The 17,891-nt window shown below is 41.4% G+C and overlaps 1 protein-coding gene across 2 annotated transcripts; it reads right to left on the bottom strand.

Moving 5' to 3' along the window:
- Positions 1-316: 316 nt before the first annotated feature.
- On the bottom strand, positions 317-16,195 carry znf395b (zinc finger protein 395b). 2 transcript variants are annotated; one of them, XM_008289554.1, is made up of 10 exons: positions 15,986-16,195; positions 12,708-12,880; positions 11,965-12,119; positions 11,775-11,887; positions 9,921-10,120; positions 9,663-9,763; positions 7,894-8,188; positions 2,833-2,928; positions 2,204-2,310; positions 317-1,202 (listed from the first exon to the last, which is right to left on the bottom strand). In XM_008289554.1, the coding sequence occupies exons 2-10, from the start codon at positions 12,831-12,833 to the stop codon at positions 1,091-1,093; spliced, it is 1,305 nt and encodes a 434-aa protein (XP_008287776.1). In that variant the 5' UTR covers positions 12,834-12,880; positions 15,986-16,195; the 3' UTR covers positions 317-1,090. The 2 variants fall into 2 exon arrangements, with proteins under 2 accessions (XP_008287776.1, XP_008287777.1); XM_008289555.1 differs by having other exon boundaries at positions 7,894-8,185.
- Positions 16,196-17,891: the final 1,696 nt, after the last annotated feature.

Genomic DNA, 17,891 nt, shown 5'->3' with positions numbered 1-17,891 from the left:
AGGTCACGTCCATGATTTTTGAATCTTAATAGTGTTGAAGTGTTTACTAGTGTTTGATTAAATGTAATAATTTATGCATATGAGAGTGCGTCTGACTGCAGAGAGGGTGTAAATGTGCACATGCATGTGTGTGTTTCTCTGTCAAACTCAACACAGAAAATGGATCTTGTGAATACGATGTAATTTTCAGACCACATTTCGAACATTATGCCATTGTTTTTGGTCTTCATACAAAAGTGTGTAGAGAGAAAACCACAATAAAATAGTTTGCTATTTCTTCCGTGGACTGTCATGCAGAAGAACAACAGAAAGCGTCTCAAATTCTCAGTGCTTTTTTTTAATGTGTTTGACAATATAATTCCTCTTTTTTTATTGCTATTACAAACTCATTCCCCCTAACGCTAGTCCCATTGCCATGACTCCATAGCTTCACGGATAAAAACCATTAACACTGGTCGTGTGCCAACACATGGGCAGGAAGGAAATCCATTTCATGGAAGGAACTTGGTTGAGTCAAACCAAATGTAGCTTATTCTTGTGAGTTTATATTCCAACAAAGTGCCAAAGAACATGAAAATAAAAAATAAAACAGTCTGCCCGATACGAGGGCCGAACGAGACGATAAAAAAAGGTATAAAATACTCGTACGTAACTCAAAGCACACAATATAATGTACATCATAACCACTGTGTAACCACCGGAAGAGAAGATTGGAATAAAGAAAACAGCCAAGTAGCAGTCTAATACAGTGGAGCTACAGGGGCAGTAATATGACCTTTGGATAAAGTAGGAGAGTACTGGAGGCTTAGCACATCACATGGTCAAAGTCAGTCAACAGTTAGCACCATCGCAGACTTCAGTTTTCAGGATCAAGTTACAAAGATACAGAAAAGTCCATTTGCATTCCTTTAGGAAAGAAACAAAACAGGTTGAAAGTTTAAAAAAAAAACAAAAAAAAAAACACATGTAAAAGAACTTGTTTTTCTCGATGGCTCTCGGGCCCTGATTTATATTCTCTGTTTGATAAAAGTCTCTGTTACCACTCATCCATCCGTCTGTGTCTCTCACGCTCTCTCGCTCTCAGCTGGTTTTAGTCGGGGAAGCGCTGGCAGGCTTTTTTCCAGCGGCAAGCGGTGCACCACTGATCCTTACGCTCCACTCCGTAAACCTTGCGGCACTTCTTGGCCTCCCCGCGACCCTTTCTGCAAAAATGAGCAGATTGAGAGGATGACAAGTGAGGCGAGACGCGCTCAATGTGGTCCGACTTTATGAAAACGCAGAGATGATTTAAGAAATTGCTTGAAAATAAGGCTTGGAAATGTGGATTTTAAGGCATGACCAAGGTGGGTAAGAAAATGAGAACCAAGAGGAGACAGATATTGGACTGGAATCAAAGCAAAAAGCTTCAGTGCAACAATTGATTAGTTGTTTGATATTTAAAATTCCAGAAAATGGTGAAAAATGACGATGTTTGTTTCCCAAAACCCAAGATGACGTCCTCAAATGTGTTGTTTGGTCTACAAACCAAAGATATTCAGTTTGCTGTCATAGAAGAGTAAAGAAACCAGGAAATATTGACATTTAAGAAGCCTCGAAAAAAAAAAAAAGAAAGAAGGTATTTGTTCCCTAAAGCCCAAAACAACATCTTCAAATGTTTTGTCCACAATCCCAAAATATCAGTTTGTTGTCATAGAGGAGGAAAGAAACCAGAAAGTACTGACATATAAGAAGTCTGAATCAGAGAATTTGTACTTTTTTTTTCTTAAAAAACTGATTAATCAACTTAAAATAAGTTGCAAACTAATGTAATGCTTGACAACTACATGTTTACTCATTATAGCTCTAATAGAGAACCTGATTTCACATCCCAGCTAATCGATTATTAAATTAATTATTGGAGTTCTATTATGCGTGGCGCCAAATTAATACAGATTTAGTCAAAAAGCTTAATTTAAAAGATTATTCAAGGAGGGTGCATCAATCCAGAGGCCAAAAAAAATGTCTATCTGTTCAATTATGGTTGATTAATGACTGAAATCTACTGAACTGGAGGTCTCCAGAGTTGTTTGGGACATTCTCTTTAGCCTCAGCTGCATTTACTGCCAAAGCACTTCAGCAGGTTAATGTGCTAAACTAACATGAGCCATAAACGTCAGCACATGTGGCTGCAGATTTGGTTTGGTGCATAGCAGGCCTTCCTCACCTGAAGGAGCAGTGGTTGCGGGAAGGCGACGCGCTCATCGGCTGCAGCCTGTTCTGTTGGAGCCACTGTTCCCCGACGCTGACGGACCGGCAGCGAGGTTTCACCATCTGAGGAGGGGAAAAAAAACAACAAAGATTAAATACAGCAGCAGCCTGGAACAGAAGAAGCAGAATGTGATCAGTGTACGTGACAGAGATAACTTCACTGTTCTGCATTTTCCTGCATGTGGAGTTTCCTCAATGCAAGTTTATGAAATTCATGAGTGTTTTCTGCAACTCCACAGTCCCTTTATTTTCACTGTGTCCTTCATTTATAATAGAATTTTTTATTGCTTTGCGTGTTGATGGTGCTCTTTGTACAATTAAAGTATTTTTGTGTCTATGAAAAGCGCTATACAAATAAATGAATTGATCCGTGGCAGAGATGGAGGCTACACGGTCTGTAGGGGGCAGTATACTCCATCAGAAGTGTCTTGTCTTGGACAGACTGTGTGAGAAAATGTGTTGCTCTCAATATTTTAGATGACATCATGTCTCTGTGACAGCCAGGTTTTCGCTGCATGGTTTCTAGTATAAATCACCCTTAAGTCGACAAATATAAAGACAGACACGATGGAGCAGAAGACCCACCGGAGGGTTTGTGTGTCCAGAGACGGAGGTGGAGGGGGTCCAGCCCTGGCTGCCGGGGCTTCTGGGGGCCACAGATACCTGGACAGGGCTACAGGCCTGCAGGAAGTAGGAAACACGAGACATTACTCATCATATCTGCAAGCCAACAATCTGTTTCACATAAAAATGCATTTCCATAGGTTTGTTTGGATGCATGAGGGCAGCAGGAACATGCAATGAGCCATTATCACAGACATGGAGCCACATTAGTGTTCATGTGGAGTCATATTTCTGACCACCTAGTGAATCTAATAATTGGCTCCGGAGCTGCTAAAAGCTTTGCTGTGTTTGCAAGATAACCTTAGAACCAAAACAGCAAAGACTCATGGTGAAAAACCAACAATGGACTGACAGACGCTAAATGCTCTGCAGAGCACATATGGCACCTCTTATATTACACATACAGCAGTCACTTGATCCAGTGTTAAAGTAATATTCATATTAAAGCTGCTTTATGGATTTCAAACTTGTTTTTTGTTGCCTGATTAACAGAAATGAGGCACTTAACTAAAAGTAACGGATAAGCAGTTGAAATGGGCGGCCAAAAGGAGTGTTTTAATGTTTAAAACAGAGAAGTAACACTGAAAAAGTGAATCAATAGTGGAAATAGCTTCCTTATAGTATTGCTAACAGATAAACTGCAGTACAGATAAATACAGTCGTGACTCGATAATCCGACACTGAATATAAAACCTTCTTTTATGTCGGATAGCAAGGCGGTCGGATTGTCAAGACGGAGGTCGAGATACAAGGAGGGCTTGATGCTGGAAGGGCAATTTGTTGTTAATTATTGTTCATAGTTGTTATAATAACTAGTAGGGCTGGTCCGAACAGCACTTTCTGGTCTCTGGATTTTTAGGCCCAATTAGTGATGAATATCAGAATATTCGGCGCGGTTGGGGGGACCACTTCCACTCCGGGGGTGCGCTACGACTGGGTGGAAGTGGTTGGAACCATCGGCGGCTGCGGCGCCACCGCCATCATCGCCACCATCCGTGTTTGCTTTCGTAAAGCATGCTCGCTGCGTGTGACGTCGTCGTGTCCTATTCTACGCATGCGGGACACTTCTGGGTCGTATGAAGTTCACACACAGATCACATACAAGTTGCATTTAATTAGAAATGTGAACGAACTCCCAAAAAATCGGATTTCACAAAAAAATCCAAATTGAGCGTTGACTGTTCAATAGTTAAGTGTTAAATTGGATCCAATTTAAAATGAGTTCAAATGAAAGACATTTGGACGTGAGGGGTGGTGTTGATGAAGGGGTTCATGAATCCATGTGACAGGCCTGTGGGGGTTCATCAGATGAAAAGTGATGGGAACCACCGACATGTTATTTTGTAAGCCAACTTACACTGGCCTCTAGAAGCATGACTATCAGCACTCACATTCCTACACTTGATACAAGAATTTGTTCTCCTTCTAGCGGCTAAATTGCCGAAACGTAACAAAAACAATCAATCTGAGCCTTTTTATTGCAACGCTGTAACAAACAACTAAAAATCCCACACTTGAAATGTTTTCCTGTGAAGTTGCTCCCACTCCCTCTGCCCTATTTCTGCTCCCTGTGCAGCCCTAAACTGTCTGAACAAAGCATTCCTAACATCCCATCCCACAGTGTGGACACAAGGAGATGCTGAGGACAGAAAATATCTGCAGAAAGAAAACACAGTGATGTGTCCACTGCATTAATCCAAGCAGTGACTGTTTCTCCATAAGTAAAAAAACCCTGAATGTGTGGGTTTAACACTGCGGCCAGGCGTTTGAAGCCGCCATGACACCCAGAAACACACACACTGCATCACCGGCAGCACTGACCCACGATTCAACCCACAGAATTTCTGCATGCCATTTACAAACATTTTTGCACAAACTCTAATCTTAAACTGTAAATTGAATTAATCCAAAGCGGACAATGATGTGGGCACATCGAGTCCGAACTGCTGTACGACGGCGCTGGAAGAATTCTTGCAGCGATTTTCTGCCTTTTGCAGGCTGCTGAGAGTCTAGTCTGCCTGGGAGAGCGAGCAAGCCGACAGCTTACTCTCTCACTGTCACAAAGCATCCATTTACAGGCCCGGCAGTACAGGGTAAATGCAGGTCACCAGTGAAATGTGCTGCTTTGTGATGCATAAACAAAGTTGTAGCTCATTGGCTCTTTGGAGGGGGGGATCTGCTCGGGGGCGCTGGGCGAGGAGGACCTCTGAAACAACACCATGACCAAGTAACATGACACTCGTGCGCAGGAACTCCAGTAAAATGAAGCTAATGTCCGAGCTGTGGCATTTCACAGAAAGGAGATTCTAGATACTTGCATTTCTGTTTTCATGCACAGCCTGTTTCCACGGAAAACAGAAACTCATTGATATTCAGTCCTGCATGAGAAAGAGGGAAAACTTGATGTTTGGAAGGTAAATTCTTGTCCTCACACACTAAAATCTACGCCTAACATTTAATAATTCATGCTAACAAGGGCCGTGCTGTCTCCTTTCATTGCCCTCAAACAATTTCATTCCCCAAAACATCAGCGTCTTGCAGAGAACTCAAATTCTGGGAAGTAAACAAGCATTTATTGAATAACTAAAAAGCTCCACATGTGCCAAAGCTCCACATGATCTGGAAAATTCCCTGAAGTTAGACAAATTCTCAGAGGGATTTTCTTGTCACGTTTGAACAGCGTGCACACAGAAAATCAGAAAACACTAAAAAAATAATAATTAATTCGGACTAATTCAAATATTATAGATGGGTGAGTGCCAGTCCAGCTTTTACGTCTAGTTGAGCTCAACTAGAGCCACCCACACCTAACTACTGATCATCAGGTCAGCCATGGGGCACAGAAAAGTAATGATAAAAACATACTGGTGGTCTGCAGAAGCCAATGTCATATCTAAGTAGTATGGAAAATTTTAAGGAAGATATTACAATATTTGTAAATTTGGTGTAAATAAGCCATATAATGATCAATATTTGAAAATAATCACAACTATTTCTATTGCTAGTTTTCTCAAATTCCCTCAAGACTGCTTAAAATCATATTTTAACATTTTTGGAGACACATTTTTTTAAAGTTCTTGGAGAAGATCGATACCAAACTTGTGTCTGTTAAAAAAATTAAGCAACCAGTTAGCTTAGCTTAGCTTAGCATAACATCACATATAAATGTACTAATGTTATATTTTGCTTGTTTATAGTGCAGAGGACTCCAGTGAATAACACATTGTGGTTTTCTACTTTCTATCTGAGGGACTGTTTCTTAGCTGGGACCAGTGACCCTCTAGGTCAGGGGTCGGCAACCCGCGGCTCCGGAGCCGCATGTGGCCCTTTCATACCTCCGCTGCAGCTCCTTGTGGCTTTAGAAAATAAATAATGAGTATTTTAGTGTTAAATAAATGTATTTTATTTTAGTTCGTTAGTTTTTAAAATGTATTTCTAAATTTGAAGATTTTTTGTTTACTTGTAACATTAAAATAAAACGTGTTTAATTTGTTTGTCGTTCAAAATTTGCGTCACAACTGCCGACGTGCGACACCGGCAGCACGTGCAGTGTTGCCAACTTGATGACTCACAGGCGGTCAGGAGTCTGGGCAGCAGTCTCAGCTGCAGTCAGCAGGACAACCGGATGCCATTTTTACTTTGCCACAGGTGGGTAATTTAAGATCGGCTTTTTATTTCATACATGAAGGAGGACTCAAACAGACATTGAGTATTTTATTTGAAAATAACCTTCATCCCAGCGTCTTTTTTCTTTTTTTGGAGTTCAAAATGTTTTTGTTGCAGAAATAAAATTTTGTTTTCTCTGTAGCAGTTCATTAATTTCATAAATGCAACACACTATAGTTTCTTTTATATATAGTATAACGGTAAAAACAAGACATGTTATCTCTATTTTAGATGTCAAAAGGGTTTTGTGGCTCCCGGTGTTTTCTTTTCCATGGGAAATGGCTCTTTGAGTGTTTAAGGTTGCCGACCCCTGCTCTAGGCTTGTTTTCCTGTCTCCATTTTTAATGCTAAGCTAAGCTACCGTTTAAATTTGAGAATATTTCATCAAGACTGTTTTAAATATTATTTTGAATTTTTTGGAAATGCATCTATTTAGTTCATTGTGAAAAGTTACATACAGATCTCCTGTCTTCCTGTAAAAATCAAGCCACCATCAGCAACTGTTAGCTTAGCTTAGCATAAAGCCTGAAAACAGGGGAAATAGCTAGCTTGGCTCTGCCAGAACTTCACAAATCATCTACACTACCTCTAAATCACACCAATTAATATTTTATCATATACTCTTCTTATTGTGTACAAGAACTCCAGCGAAAGAGCATTCTGTGTTTTCATACTTTTTTATGTAGAGAACTACTATTTCTAGTCTTTATGCTAAGTTAAGCTAGTGTTTACATTTGAGAGGTGAGATCTTCTCATCTTAATCTGTTTCCAAAAATACGTCCTATTTGTACACAAAACTTAAAAAAAAAAACACAAAAAAACACAATATGCAGCGATACACATTTCATGCAGGACTGTCTTTTCAAACACTTTGACATATATTTTAGGATTATGTGATCTCCAGACTGAAGACTAACACCACTATTGTCATCCTTCCACTCTCCATTTCAGGTTTGATTATAGGAGTTTGCTTTTAAATGCTTTTAATGAGTTGGCACCACCTTACACAGCAGAATTCTTGTATCATTATACAAAAATCAGTTCAGAAACTTTCAAGTCATGCTAAAGACCCACCTCTAACTGTTACTGGCATTCAATACAAGTAGAGACCTCATCTTTTATTCATATTACTTTACTGCCTTCTTTTATTTGTCTTTTACTGTGATTTGTTGTGTTGTACGGTCTGATATTTTAACTGCACAGCACCGCTCTTGTCTTTCTGTTTTTACATGAGCCATACAAATGAATGTGACTCCAAATGATTCAGATCAGTCGAGAGGATTTTACTGAGAATCAAACCATATTAGACGTTAATGTTTTGTTTTGCTAGACTGAGAGCAACGCTGCAGCACCCACCTGATAGAGATGCTCTGAGTGGATCTGCCAGAAGCTGCTGGGGGCCGACTGGCTGAGCGGACTGGGCCTGCTCGGTCCTGGCCCGGAGCTGGAGTTGGACCTGGGCCTGTGAGCTGGAGGGATCTGCAGCTCTGAGCCTGGAGGAGAACCGCAGGAGGCCCAGCTGAGATGAGAGGACGGGGCCGGGCCCAGAGCCTGCTGGGCAGGAGCTGGACCGGAGCTGGCATCCACCGTCTCACAGGAGATCTTGGTGTAGTAGAAGTCCTCCTCTCTCTGGGATTGATCCGACCCACTGCTGCGTGTTTGGGCAGAGCGGACACAAACAGGAAAACAGTGAGTTTCCAGCGTGATTGAAAGCAGCACTCACTGCGGCCCAGATAGAAACTCTCACGTCCCCCAAACCAAGTCAGAGCTCTTCCACAACCTGAAATTTTTATTCCCCTCCTGTTTTTTTAATGTTGTTTTGCAGCTGAGAAATGTTCTAAAGGGCTAAACTGTCTGGTTTCCACTCCAGCTCAGACTACAATGGATGAGTGGGCAAACAGTGCACACGCAATCCCAAAAATCTAGACTGTGGTACCTCAGCACATACCTGAGGCTGCCAGTGATAAAATTTACCCATTCGCCTTATTAAATCACGTCACCTTCCTTATTTTTAGTGCACCATTAAAACTGCATGCTGTGGTGGATACGACATGAGAATCTTGCAGGTACTGAGCAGTACTGTTGAGTATTGAAGCTAAATACTTGCATTGGTGTTAGAGTTTTGTTGATTAGTTGATTACTGTAAACACATACTTCCAGATTTAGATAGAAACACTCACCAATGTGTTTTGTTAGTACTCTTACTGCTCGTGATTGGACATTTATTATTTATATATATATTTTTTTCCTTATTAATTAAAAGAAGAGTTTTATGGAAAATGCTTGTCAAAGTAAGGGACTGTATGAAAATGTGTAGTAAAGACGGGAGAACCTCAGAAAATGCCAAAATGACACTATTTATTAAAACTGTAAAAACAGAAATAAAAATACATTTTCCAGCTGAACTGCTCATGTGTAACTTGCTGTTTGGTGGGAAAACTTAACCTGAAAATTGTGGTATTTCGATAAAACCACTTTATCCTACCCGTCATGTTAGAAAACAAACAGTTTGCACCAGATTCTGTAATAAACAAAAAATTGTGCACTCCTAGAAGCCATGTGTGACTCAGCTGCCACAACTGGTCACGTGACAAAAATACTGGTACTTCTTGGGTTTAACTGCAGGCAGTGTTAACACAGAGCAGATAGGAGAAAAGTATGAAAATGAAAAATATCTATAATATATACAGTCACTATTCTTTTCCCAAAATTGGTTACAACTGAGGAAAAATGTTTTATATGCTGATTCCAAGTTTTTTAAAAGCAATAATCATAGAAAATCATATTTAGTTTTTTTTTTTTTAAATGATTTATGGCATTGCAGCTTTGTTATACTGCACATTTTGGAGCTCTCTCTACTTCTAGACATGGTTGTGCTGTTTCCATAAAGGTGCAGGACTTTATCCAGAAATGAGCCCACAGTGATGATGGACATGTGCAGAAACTGCCTGGAGTTCAGCGGGTTAATTAAAACAGAAAACACCCCTCCCCATCCCAATAATTTTCTCGCAGTCCCCAGTTCATCAAAACAAGCACTTTAGCATGTCGGTGCCGGTGTTTCTCATCCCTAATAAGAACAAAACTGATTATACATGCAAATGAAAGCATTCAAGACGTCAGCTCACCCCAGATGCAGCACTCGGATGTGTCTCTTTATTCCCACCGAAGACGTGAGCACTTTGCCACAACTGGGCCACAGACATTTGTACACACCTCTGAACGAGCTCTGGGAGGGAAAAAAAAAACACAACAGAGGTCAAGTGGAGGAGAGAGGAGAAGGGAAAGAAAACAAAAAGAAACACAGAGTCTTTAATATTACACTTCCACCGTACGGTGCAGCAGCGTCACCACTTCAGTCTTTTGATTTACAGCTGTGTATGTACCCGTGGCTTTTTGGCAGTAAGCTCCTCTCCCTGCTCCAGCTCCATGTGCAGGCCTTCGTCGGGGCTGCTGTCCATCTCGGTGACGGACGGCGAGGGGGCGGGGCTCCCGTTGCCGTGGTCCCAGCTCCAGTAGCCGCTGCTGCCGCTGTCGGAGAGCTCGCCGCCGCCGCACTCCATGTCAGCCGAGGACGACGAGGCAGCTGGAGGAGGATACGGCACGGTTATTAATGCAGGGCTCAATTCTGCACAGTCTGTAAAAAAACACAAGTATACCTTATGGTCTAGATGACAAATATTCTTTGTTCCTTTTCAGGGAGGACAGTAGTGACTTTGTGCTGCCCGTCCTACAGAGAACGGCAGGTGTTCCTCGTTGGTGCCAATGTGGTTTCGTGCATCTATTATCTGAGATATTTAATTTCGGCATCAACTCCCTCTTTGCTCTATTCCCTGTTTACTGACATTTTGTTTATCGCTTTGCCAAAAAAAAAAATTAAAAATAGCAGCAAATCGAGTTTTCACTGGGGCAAACGTGTTTACTTTTGTCGAGGTTAGTAATTAGGGAAAGTAAACTCCTATCAAAGGATAGACTTGGGAATACAGCAGTTATCAATGATGGTAAATAAAGAAGTGAATTCAAGTTCTGAGCTTTAGATAGCAGAACAGATCACATGGCTTAAGTGCAGCCAGTTTCTTGTACAGTAAATAATGCAATTCTTGTCTTAAAGTTCAGCTGTGTACGTTTTTTTGACAAGAAAGAAGTTTCTCATTCAGTCTGATGCGACCAGCAGCTCATTATGACTAATTCTTGCTAATGATAATAAACTTTACTCAAGCATTGCTGTGTACTTGATGGACACTGACGGTTTTCTTCTTGTGCTACTGTTATACAAAATTTTAGCATTCATATAGTTTAATAATCCAAATTATAAATATTATATTACAAGTTATTTTTTAGGAACCGACAATATTATTTAAAAAATAAAATAACCCAACTCCCTTAAATATTATGTTTAAGAAGCTATAATATTATATGAATAAATAAAATCACCCAACTAGCTTAAATGCTATGTTTAACAACCTACAATATTACATACAAAAACTAAATAACTAACTAGCTCAAAAGTTATTTTTAAGAAACTACAATATAAAAAAAACTACATAACCCAGCTAGCTTAAATGTTATATTTAACAACCTACAATACTACATACAACACTAAATTAAACCGAACTAGCGGAAAAGCTATTTTTAAGAAACTACAATATAAAAAACTACATAACCCAGCTAGCTTAAATGCAAAGGTAAACAACCTACAACATCATCTTAAAAAAACAAAATAACTTGACTGGCTTAAATGTTATGTTTAGGAACCTACAATATTATATAAAAAAATAAATCACCCAACTAGCTTGAATGCTATAGCTAAGAACCTACAATATTATGTACCAAAACAAAACAACCTGACTAGCTTCAATGCTATTTTTAAGAATCTACAATATTACATAAAAAATAAAATAACCTGACAAGCTTAAATGTTATGCTGAACAACCTACAATATTATCTAAAAAAAATAAATCAAAATAATCCCATTAGCTTAAATGCTAAGGTTTGCAACTTACATTATTACATTCTCTTGAAATTACCCGATTAATTTATAAAATACTAACATACTAAACTGCTTTATTATGAAACAGAAAAGATAACAACCCACCCGTAGAGTTTTGCACAACCTGGCAACCCAAAAATTTACTTTTAATGTTATTTTGAATGATCTCCAAAGCATTATTAACCACCATAAAGGGCTCAGTTATAAGCTCTTTGTAAATGATGCCGTATGTGAGGCTGAGCGGACAGACCTGGTCCTGGATCTGTCTGTGGGGGGCTCTGGACCACTGGATTGCAGGACAGACTGGTCAGAACCATTGCTGCCATGATCTCGTCCATCTCCACGGACTCTGGGCTGCGAAAACTGGGGGCAACATAAAGAAATGTCGTCAGACTCCGGTTAGACAGCATTGCTGCGCTTCTACCTGCACCTCCCCTCACCTGTACGGAGCCTCTCCGGTCGCCGACACGCTGCCCAGGTGCATCGTGGGTCCCACGTTTTGCAGCGGAGCGGCCATGTTGCTCCAGCCGGACGTCCTGCTCTTGTGACTCTCTCCGAAGGCTTTCTCAGCGTGGACGCAGCTCTGAGCGTACACCTTGGGAGAGACGTAATGACATAATGAGCTCCTAGTCTGGAGAAGTTGTCAGCTTAGCGTCTCGCTCTGCTTCACTTCAGCATCAACCTTCCACTCAGTAAATCAGCGGACACACACACTCCGTTCAGGCCTTATTTGGGTTAAGCTGTTTACACGAGTCTTTGATACCCTGCAACCGAGCCTCGCCGCTGCTGCGAATAAAGCAGTTAAGAGAATATTTCCTGTCCATCTGTGGCGTCCTGCCTGCAGACAGCGCAATCTGCCAGAGAAACAGTATGAAAAGCGAGCGGCTGCCAGCCTCTGACCGGGCAGCACGCTGAGTCTGACACAGGGGAAAGAAACAATGATCCCGTTTGTGGGAGTGCTTTGTTTTTCTCGGTAAGGGTTTGAACTTGGGGTGGGGGTGTGTGTGGCCTTTTTGCTTTACTGTAATGTTCTTCTCATGAAAACGCACCAGTACTACCCTGCAAACCTGGATTGGAGACGCTGAAATCAGGAGTAAGCAGTAACTGTTAGAGAATAGATAAAATCTACTAAGAAAGCGATTCAGTCGTCTCAGTGAGCCTGAATGGGAACGTCGCCCCTCACCAGAGTCTGCTGCACGTCGGGCCGGTTGCTGTTGTGCGTGGTTGTCGAGGCCTGTTGTCCCGTCGGGCAGCCTGCCGTCCCGCCTGGCCCGACTCCAGCTCTGTCCTCGGGTCCCATAGCTGCCATGGTGCTGCTGCACACAGTGAAGGGACTCAGCACAGTGTCACACTCCCCTGCAGACAAGACGACATGAGGTTTGAAAATATTTCATTACAGTGTTCCCACAGTACTGCAGGATCCCTAAAACTGCCTGTTAAAGTATTTAGTGCTGCACTTTGGTTCCGTGCCCCTTTAAACTGTCGCTTTATATCACCTAATATTCTTAAAAAATTCCTCCAGAGGTAACGTTTACTGTAGTATCTGCACAGCTTCCTTCTTGAAAACACTCAGCGATGAAGGCCCGTCGTTATTTTCGCCTCAGGAGAATTTGCTCCTAATGAGCCGTGCCATCAAATAATAAATATTGTGCCTTCTCTGGTGAATAAATATGTTGATCTGAACAGACGGCAGCTTTGCAGACAAGTGACTGTTGGCAAACAGTCATTCCATCTTGCATCTCTCTGCCTGACAGTGCAGAGCAGCAGCACCACGGGAGATTTGAAAATTATTGCAGGAATTTGAAGGGAAACAGAGGCTTGAACGGATTTGCATAGACGGAGGCCGCGCCGAAATCTCGCCTAAGTTTTGTTGTCTTCTCTGGTGAAGTACGTGACTGATAACGCGTTGCACAGACATAATCTGACGTTCGGGTACATTCACTGTGGCCTGTCGCCCACAGAGGTAAAATGGGGCCAATGCTGCGTTCACTGCACGTAGGAATAATCCTGATGGGATGTTGGAGTGATTTGTTGTGTTTCTCTGCTGGGTATTATGGAATTTTCAGGCTGCCTTACGCAATGACAGGAATTTTCTACGTTCACAAAACATTAAAGAGAAAAAGAAAACTAACAATAAAATGATCAACAGAAAATGACTCCTCAAAATGTTCATAGATAAATAATCTTTATATTTACAGTGTTTTCAGAACAAAATAAGCAACTACAAGGTCTCTCCAAAATTGTGAGGGATATTTTTCATATCTTTCTTTAAACTAATTGATTGAAAAACTATTACACAGATTAAAAAAAAACAATAATAAGAATAATTGAATGCACTACAGATAGGAAGCGGTTACTCTATGAATTACTCAATAGCTAGAACGTTACGCCTCAAATTCTGACTACAGATTAATCATGTTCAACGTTTATTTTTTTCTATTTTAGGTTATCAGATGATTATTTGCAGGTTTTACACTGTTTACAGGCCCAAATAAGCAACTATCAGGACACAGGAATACTGTGAGGGACATTTTTCATCATTATTTAGAAAAAAAAGAAAGGTAAACAGTTCAAAAATAGTAGCTTAAGTGCTATAAAGTAATGTTCATCACAATAAAGGCATATTTGGACGGATATGGCAGATTAAACATATTAATTATAAATAAATAAAATGCACCACAGCTCAGAGACAGTTCACTGATTTTTCAATTAGCCTATCAACATAAAATTACTTCTCAAATACTTCTAATAGATTAATCAGACCATGGCAACTATAAGGGCTCTGAAATTTGCAGGAGATGTTATTATTATGTTTTTAACTATCCATCCATTTTCTATACACCGCTTAATCCTCATTAGGGTCGTGGGGGGCTGGAGTCTATCCCAGCTGACTCAGGGTGAAGGCAGGGGACACCCTGGACAGGTCACCAGTCTATCACAGGGCTACACTTAGAGACAGACAACCAAGCACACTCACATTCACACCTACGTACAATTTAGAATCACCAGTTAACCTCAACATGTTTTTGGACTTTGTGGGAGGAGAGAGAACATGTAAACTCCACACAGAAAGATTCCGGTGCCCCCACCCCGACCTTCTTGCTGTGAGGCAACAGTGCTACCAACTGCACCACCTTGCAGCCTGTTTTTAACTATTTCATTTTTTAAAATATAACACAGATCAAAAACAGCAGCTTAAGTGAACTTGTTTCATATTTTCAGATTAATGTTGTAATGTTTTGCTCTTAGACTGCGTTAAGATGAAATCAGCAACATTTTCATTATTTAAAAAAAAAAAAAATCAATCACAAAATATTAAACTGATCAAAAATGACCACATTAGGTAGTAAAAATGAATATTAATAATAATAATTTTATCATTTATTTTATTTTCATCTATATTTCTGTTGATGAATATTATTAACAACATACAGCACAGCACTTTGCTGTCCAATAAATCAGTACCTAAACACATCTGTGCTTTAAATCCTATTTATACTGTTTTATATTGAATAACATATTGTTTATTGTACTGCTGTGTCAAAAAAAAATGCTGTGGATAAGAGGACTTTGCAATTATTATTATTAAAGATTTTCATACAGGCGTGGAAGTTGTTTACTCCATGAAACGTGCTCCTAACGCTATTTTCGACTATAAAAGCTCCACTCTCCCATTCCCTTTCCGCGCACCCAAACGCAGCGCAAAGCCCGATTTTCCCCACCTTTCCGCCAATCAGCGCCGAGCTTCAGTAGTAAACAAGCGGCACCGTGTGGGCGGGACGCGGCCGCTGATTGGCTGCGCTCTGGTTTCTCCGGTACACACCCCCTTTCTGACAACGTGTTCGGACACGAGTTTCGCCGGGAGGGACTGAGCTGGACGAGGGAATACAGCTGAAAATAACCTTCCGTTTAATACAAAGTAGCGTAAAAGCGCATCGAAAAAGCCAAATTCCGCATAAGACGCACGGTGCAGAGACGGATATAAGCGTGAAGCCGCAGCGTGTGGCAAACGGCGCTGTTAAAATGCACAACAGCGACGAGAAAGTGTCATAAATAACGTCAGATAAATGCAGTTTAGCTCCTATTTTAGATGCGTAAAAACGCGCATTTTAATACAAGGCGGTAAAATCCTTCAGTCCTCGTATGTGGGCTGCTGCAGTTTGATGCACACGATGCTAGGAGCTGGAAATGAAGCAGTTTTCACAAATAAAATACAAAACCGATGTGTCTTATAGCTGCGGCTAATACGCGTTTTAGGAAACTCTCGGTTTATCATCCCTCGGCTACATCACTGATCTCCACCCGGCAACGCAGATTGAGATCCGGAGAAACACCCCCCTCCCTCCCTCCCTCCTCCAAGCTCACACCGCTCAAAGAAAAACAACCTTTTTTTTCGCGGTGTTTTCTGCAACACAAACGCGTTTCCGGATCGCATAAACGGCGTATTTTTTTCGTACTCACTCCGTCGGCTGGAAAGCAAAACCTCCTTCCCGGTCCGAGCTGCAGCAGCGGGGTCCGTCGCTTGCCTTGGCTTGTCCCGCCGCTCGCCGGCTCCTGATCAGTCTGCCGGAGGAAAAAGGGGGTTGGTCGGTCGGTCGGATACGCGCCTACGTGTGTCTGCTTGGTGGACCAATGCCGGGGGTGACAGCTGGGCAGAGCGCAGAGATATCAGCCCGCAGCGCGCCGTGCACAAAAGGATGATCTAGGTGAGGGGTTACCAGAGCAGCAGCAGCAGCAGCAGCAGCAGCAGCATCCACTCTCTGTCTGTCTGTCTGTCTGCCTGCCTGTCTGCCTGGCTGGATGTCTGTCTGAAGCCCCCACAAACGTGTGTGTTTGTGCATCCGATGAGCCTCTATCACATGAGCATCAGAAATGAATCCTGCTCTCATGAATGCAGCAACAACACATGCAATTTTTTTTGTTGTTGCATAAATATGCACTGATTTTTTATTTATTTTTGGCTCTGCATTTTGAAGATGCTACACAAATAGTAAATAAAATATCATTTCATATCAGCAAAATGGATAAAACGTGCACTCGGTCGTCGCTATCCGCTCTTGCAAGTCTCCACACAACATTTTAATATATGTGGATGTTTCCTTTGGGTCGAACAATCTGCCATTAATCCAATTTAGAGCGAGAACTGTCACTTTAATCAGCGATCAGACTCCTTAAAGCACCATCAACTCACTCACTCAAATGAAAAACAGCTCAAAAATCTACCATAATCAAACCGCTGACACCATTGCATGCAGTGTATCAACCCCCAACATCACATGATAAATTGCCTGCATAGAGATCAAACAGTGTTTTCAGTGTGCATGTGTGTTGCAGAGCCTGTGTGTGTGTGTGTGCGCGTGTGTGTGTGTGTGTGTGTCACCACTGTGCGTGCATGTTTCTGTGTGTTTGAGAGACCGGATTAGTGTCGGCTGTCTGCACCCTCTCCACCAGACATCCAGTCAGCAGGGATTTTAGGGTCTGAGCGCCGACACAGTCAGAGAGAGAGTAACCCGGGCCTATAGTCTCAATCTGACTCCTAAACCAGACAGAATTCCTTCCTTTCTTATTTCACTCATTAATGACACCGGGTAGCTTTTACAGGCTGCCGGCAACCGACTCGACTGGTTAGACCGACGACATAGCGAGAGTTACTGAGCAGACATTTACACCAACTCTGGGGCAGTAGTTTTAACAGGACAATGTGCTATTGTGCAATGAGTATAAGAGCAGCAGTCGGTTGAGATAAGAGGTGGAAGTCGAGCTGAGAAAGTGACTGAAACCCAATTTCAGTTCATTACAAAATGAGGCACTTTGTAATAAATAAAACGCTAAGAGATGATGTTCAGCAAGTATTATGTTTAAAATGTCCACTTTGTTAGATTAGCATGTTGCTAAGCAATGAGAAGCCATCTGTGCCAAAACTGAATACTTCTCCTGCACACATACTTTCATGCATGTGTACATATATGCATGCATATACGCACATGTATATGCATGACAGTATTCATGCATATATATTTACAGTGCCTATGAAAAGTAGTTACCCCCATGACAAATGTTCCCTTTCTTTGCTTTTTAACAATGTAGCATAGTCAATTTAATTTGGCCTTTCAAACAAAAAATTACAAAAAAAAGAGTCGTTCATGTCAAAGTGACAACAGATTTCTATTAAGTAATTTGGAAATCTTGGAAAACTCTGTTCCATACATGAACAATAGGTTGCATCTACGTCAGGGGTGTCAAACTCCGGTCCTCGAGGGCCGCAATCCTGCATGTTTTAGATGTTTTCCTCTTCCAACACACCTGATTCCAATGATCAGCTCATCATCAAGCTCTGCAGAAGCCTGATAACGATCCTGATCATTTG

This window comes from Stegastes partitus, unplaced genomic scaffold (assembly GCF_000690725.1).
Source record: "Stegastes partitus isolate 25-593 unplaced genomic scaffold, Stegastes_partitus-1.0.2 Scaffold621, whole genome shotgun sequence".
NCBI classification, from domain to species: domain Eukaryota; kingdom Metazoa; phylum Chordata; class Actinopteri; family Pomacentridae; genus Stegastes; species Stegastes partitus.
This window is presented reverse-complemented; position numbering and strand designations above follow the sequence as displayed.

Coding starts and splice junctions, on each gene's coding strand:
- znf395b (XM_008289554.1), bottom strand. CDS start 12,833: ATGGCAGCTATGGGACCCGAGGACAGAGCTGGAGTCGGGCCAGGCGGG. Junction 12,120..12,707: donor CCGACGTGCAGCAGACTCTG/GTGAGGGGCGAC, acceptor GTCTCTCCCAAG/GTGTACGCTCAGAGCTGCGT. Junction 9,764..9,920: donor TTACTGCCAAAAAGCCACGG/GTACATACACAG, acceptor TTTCCCTCCCAG/AGCTCGTTCAGAGGTGTGTA.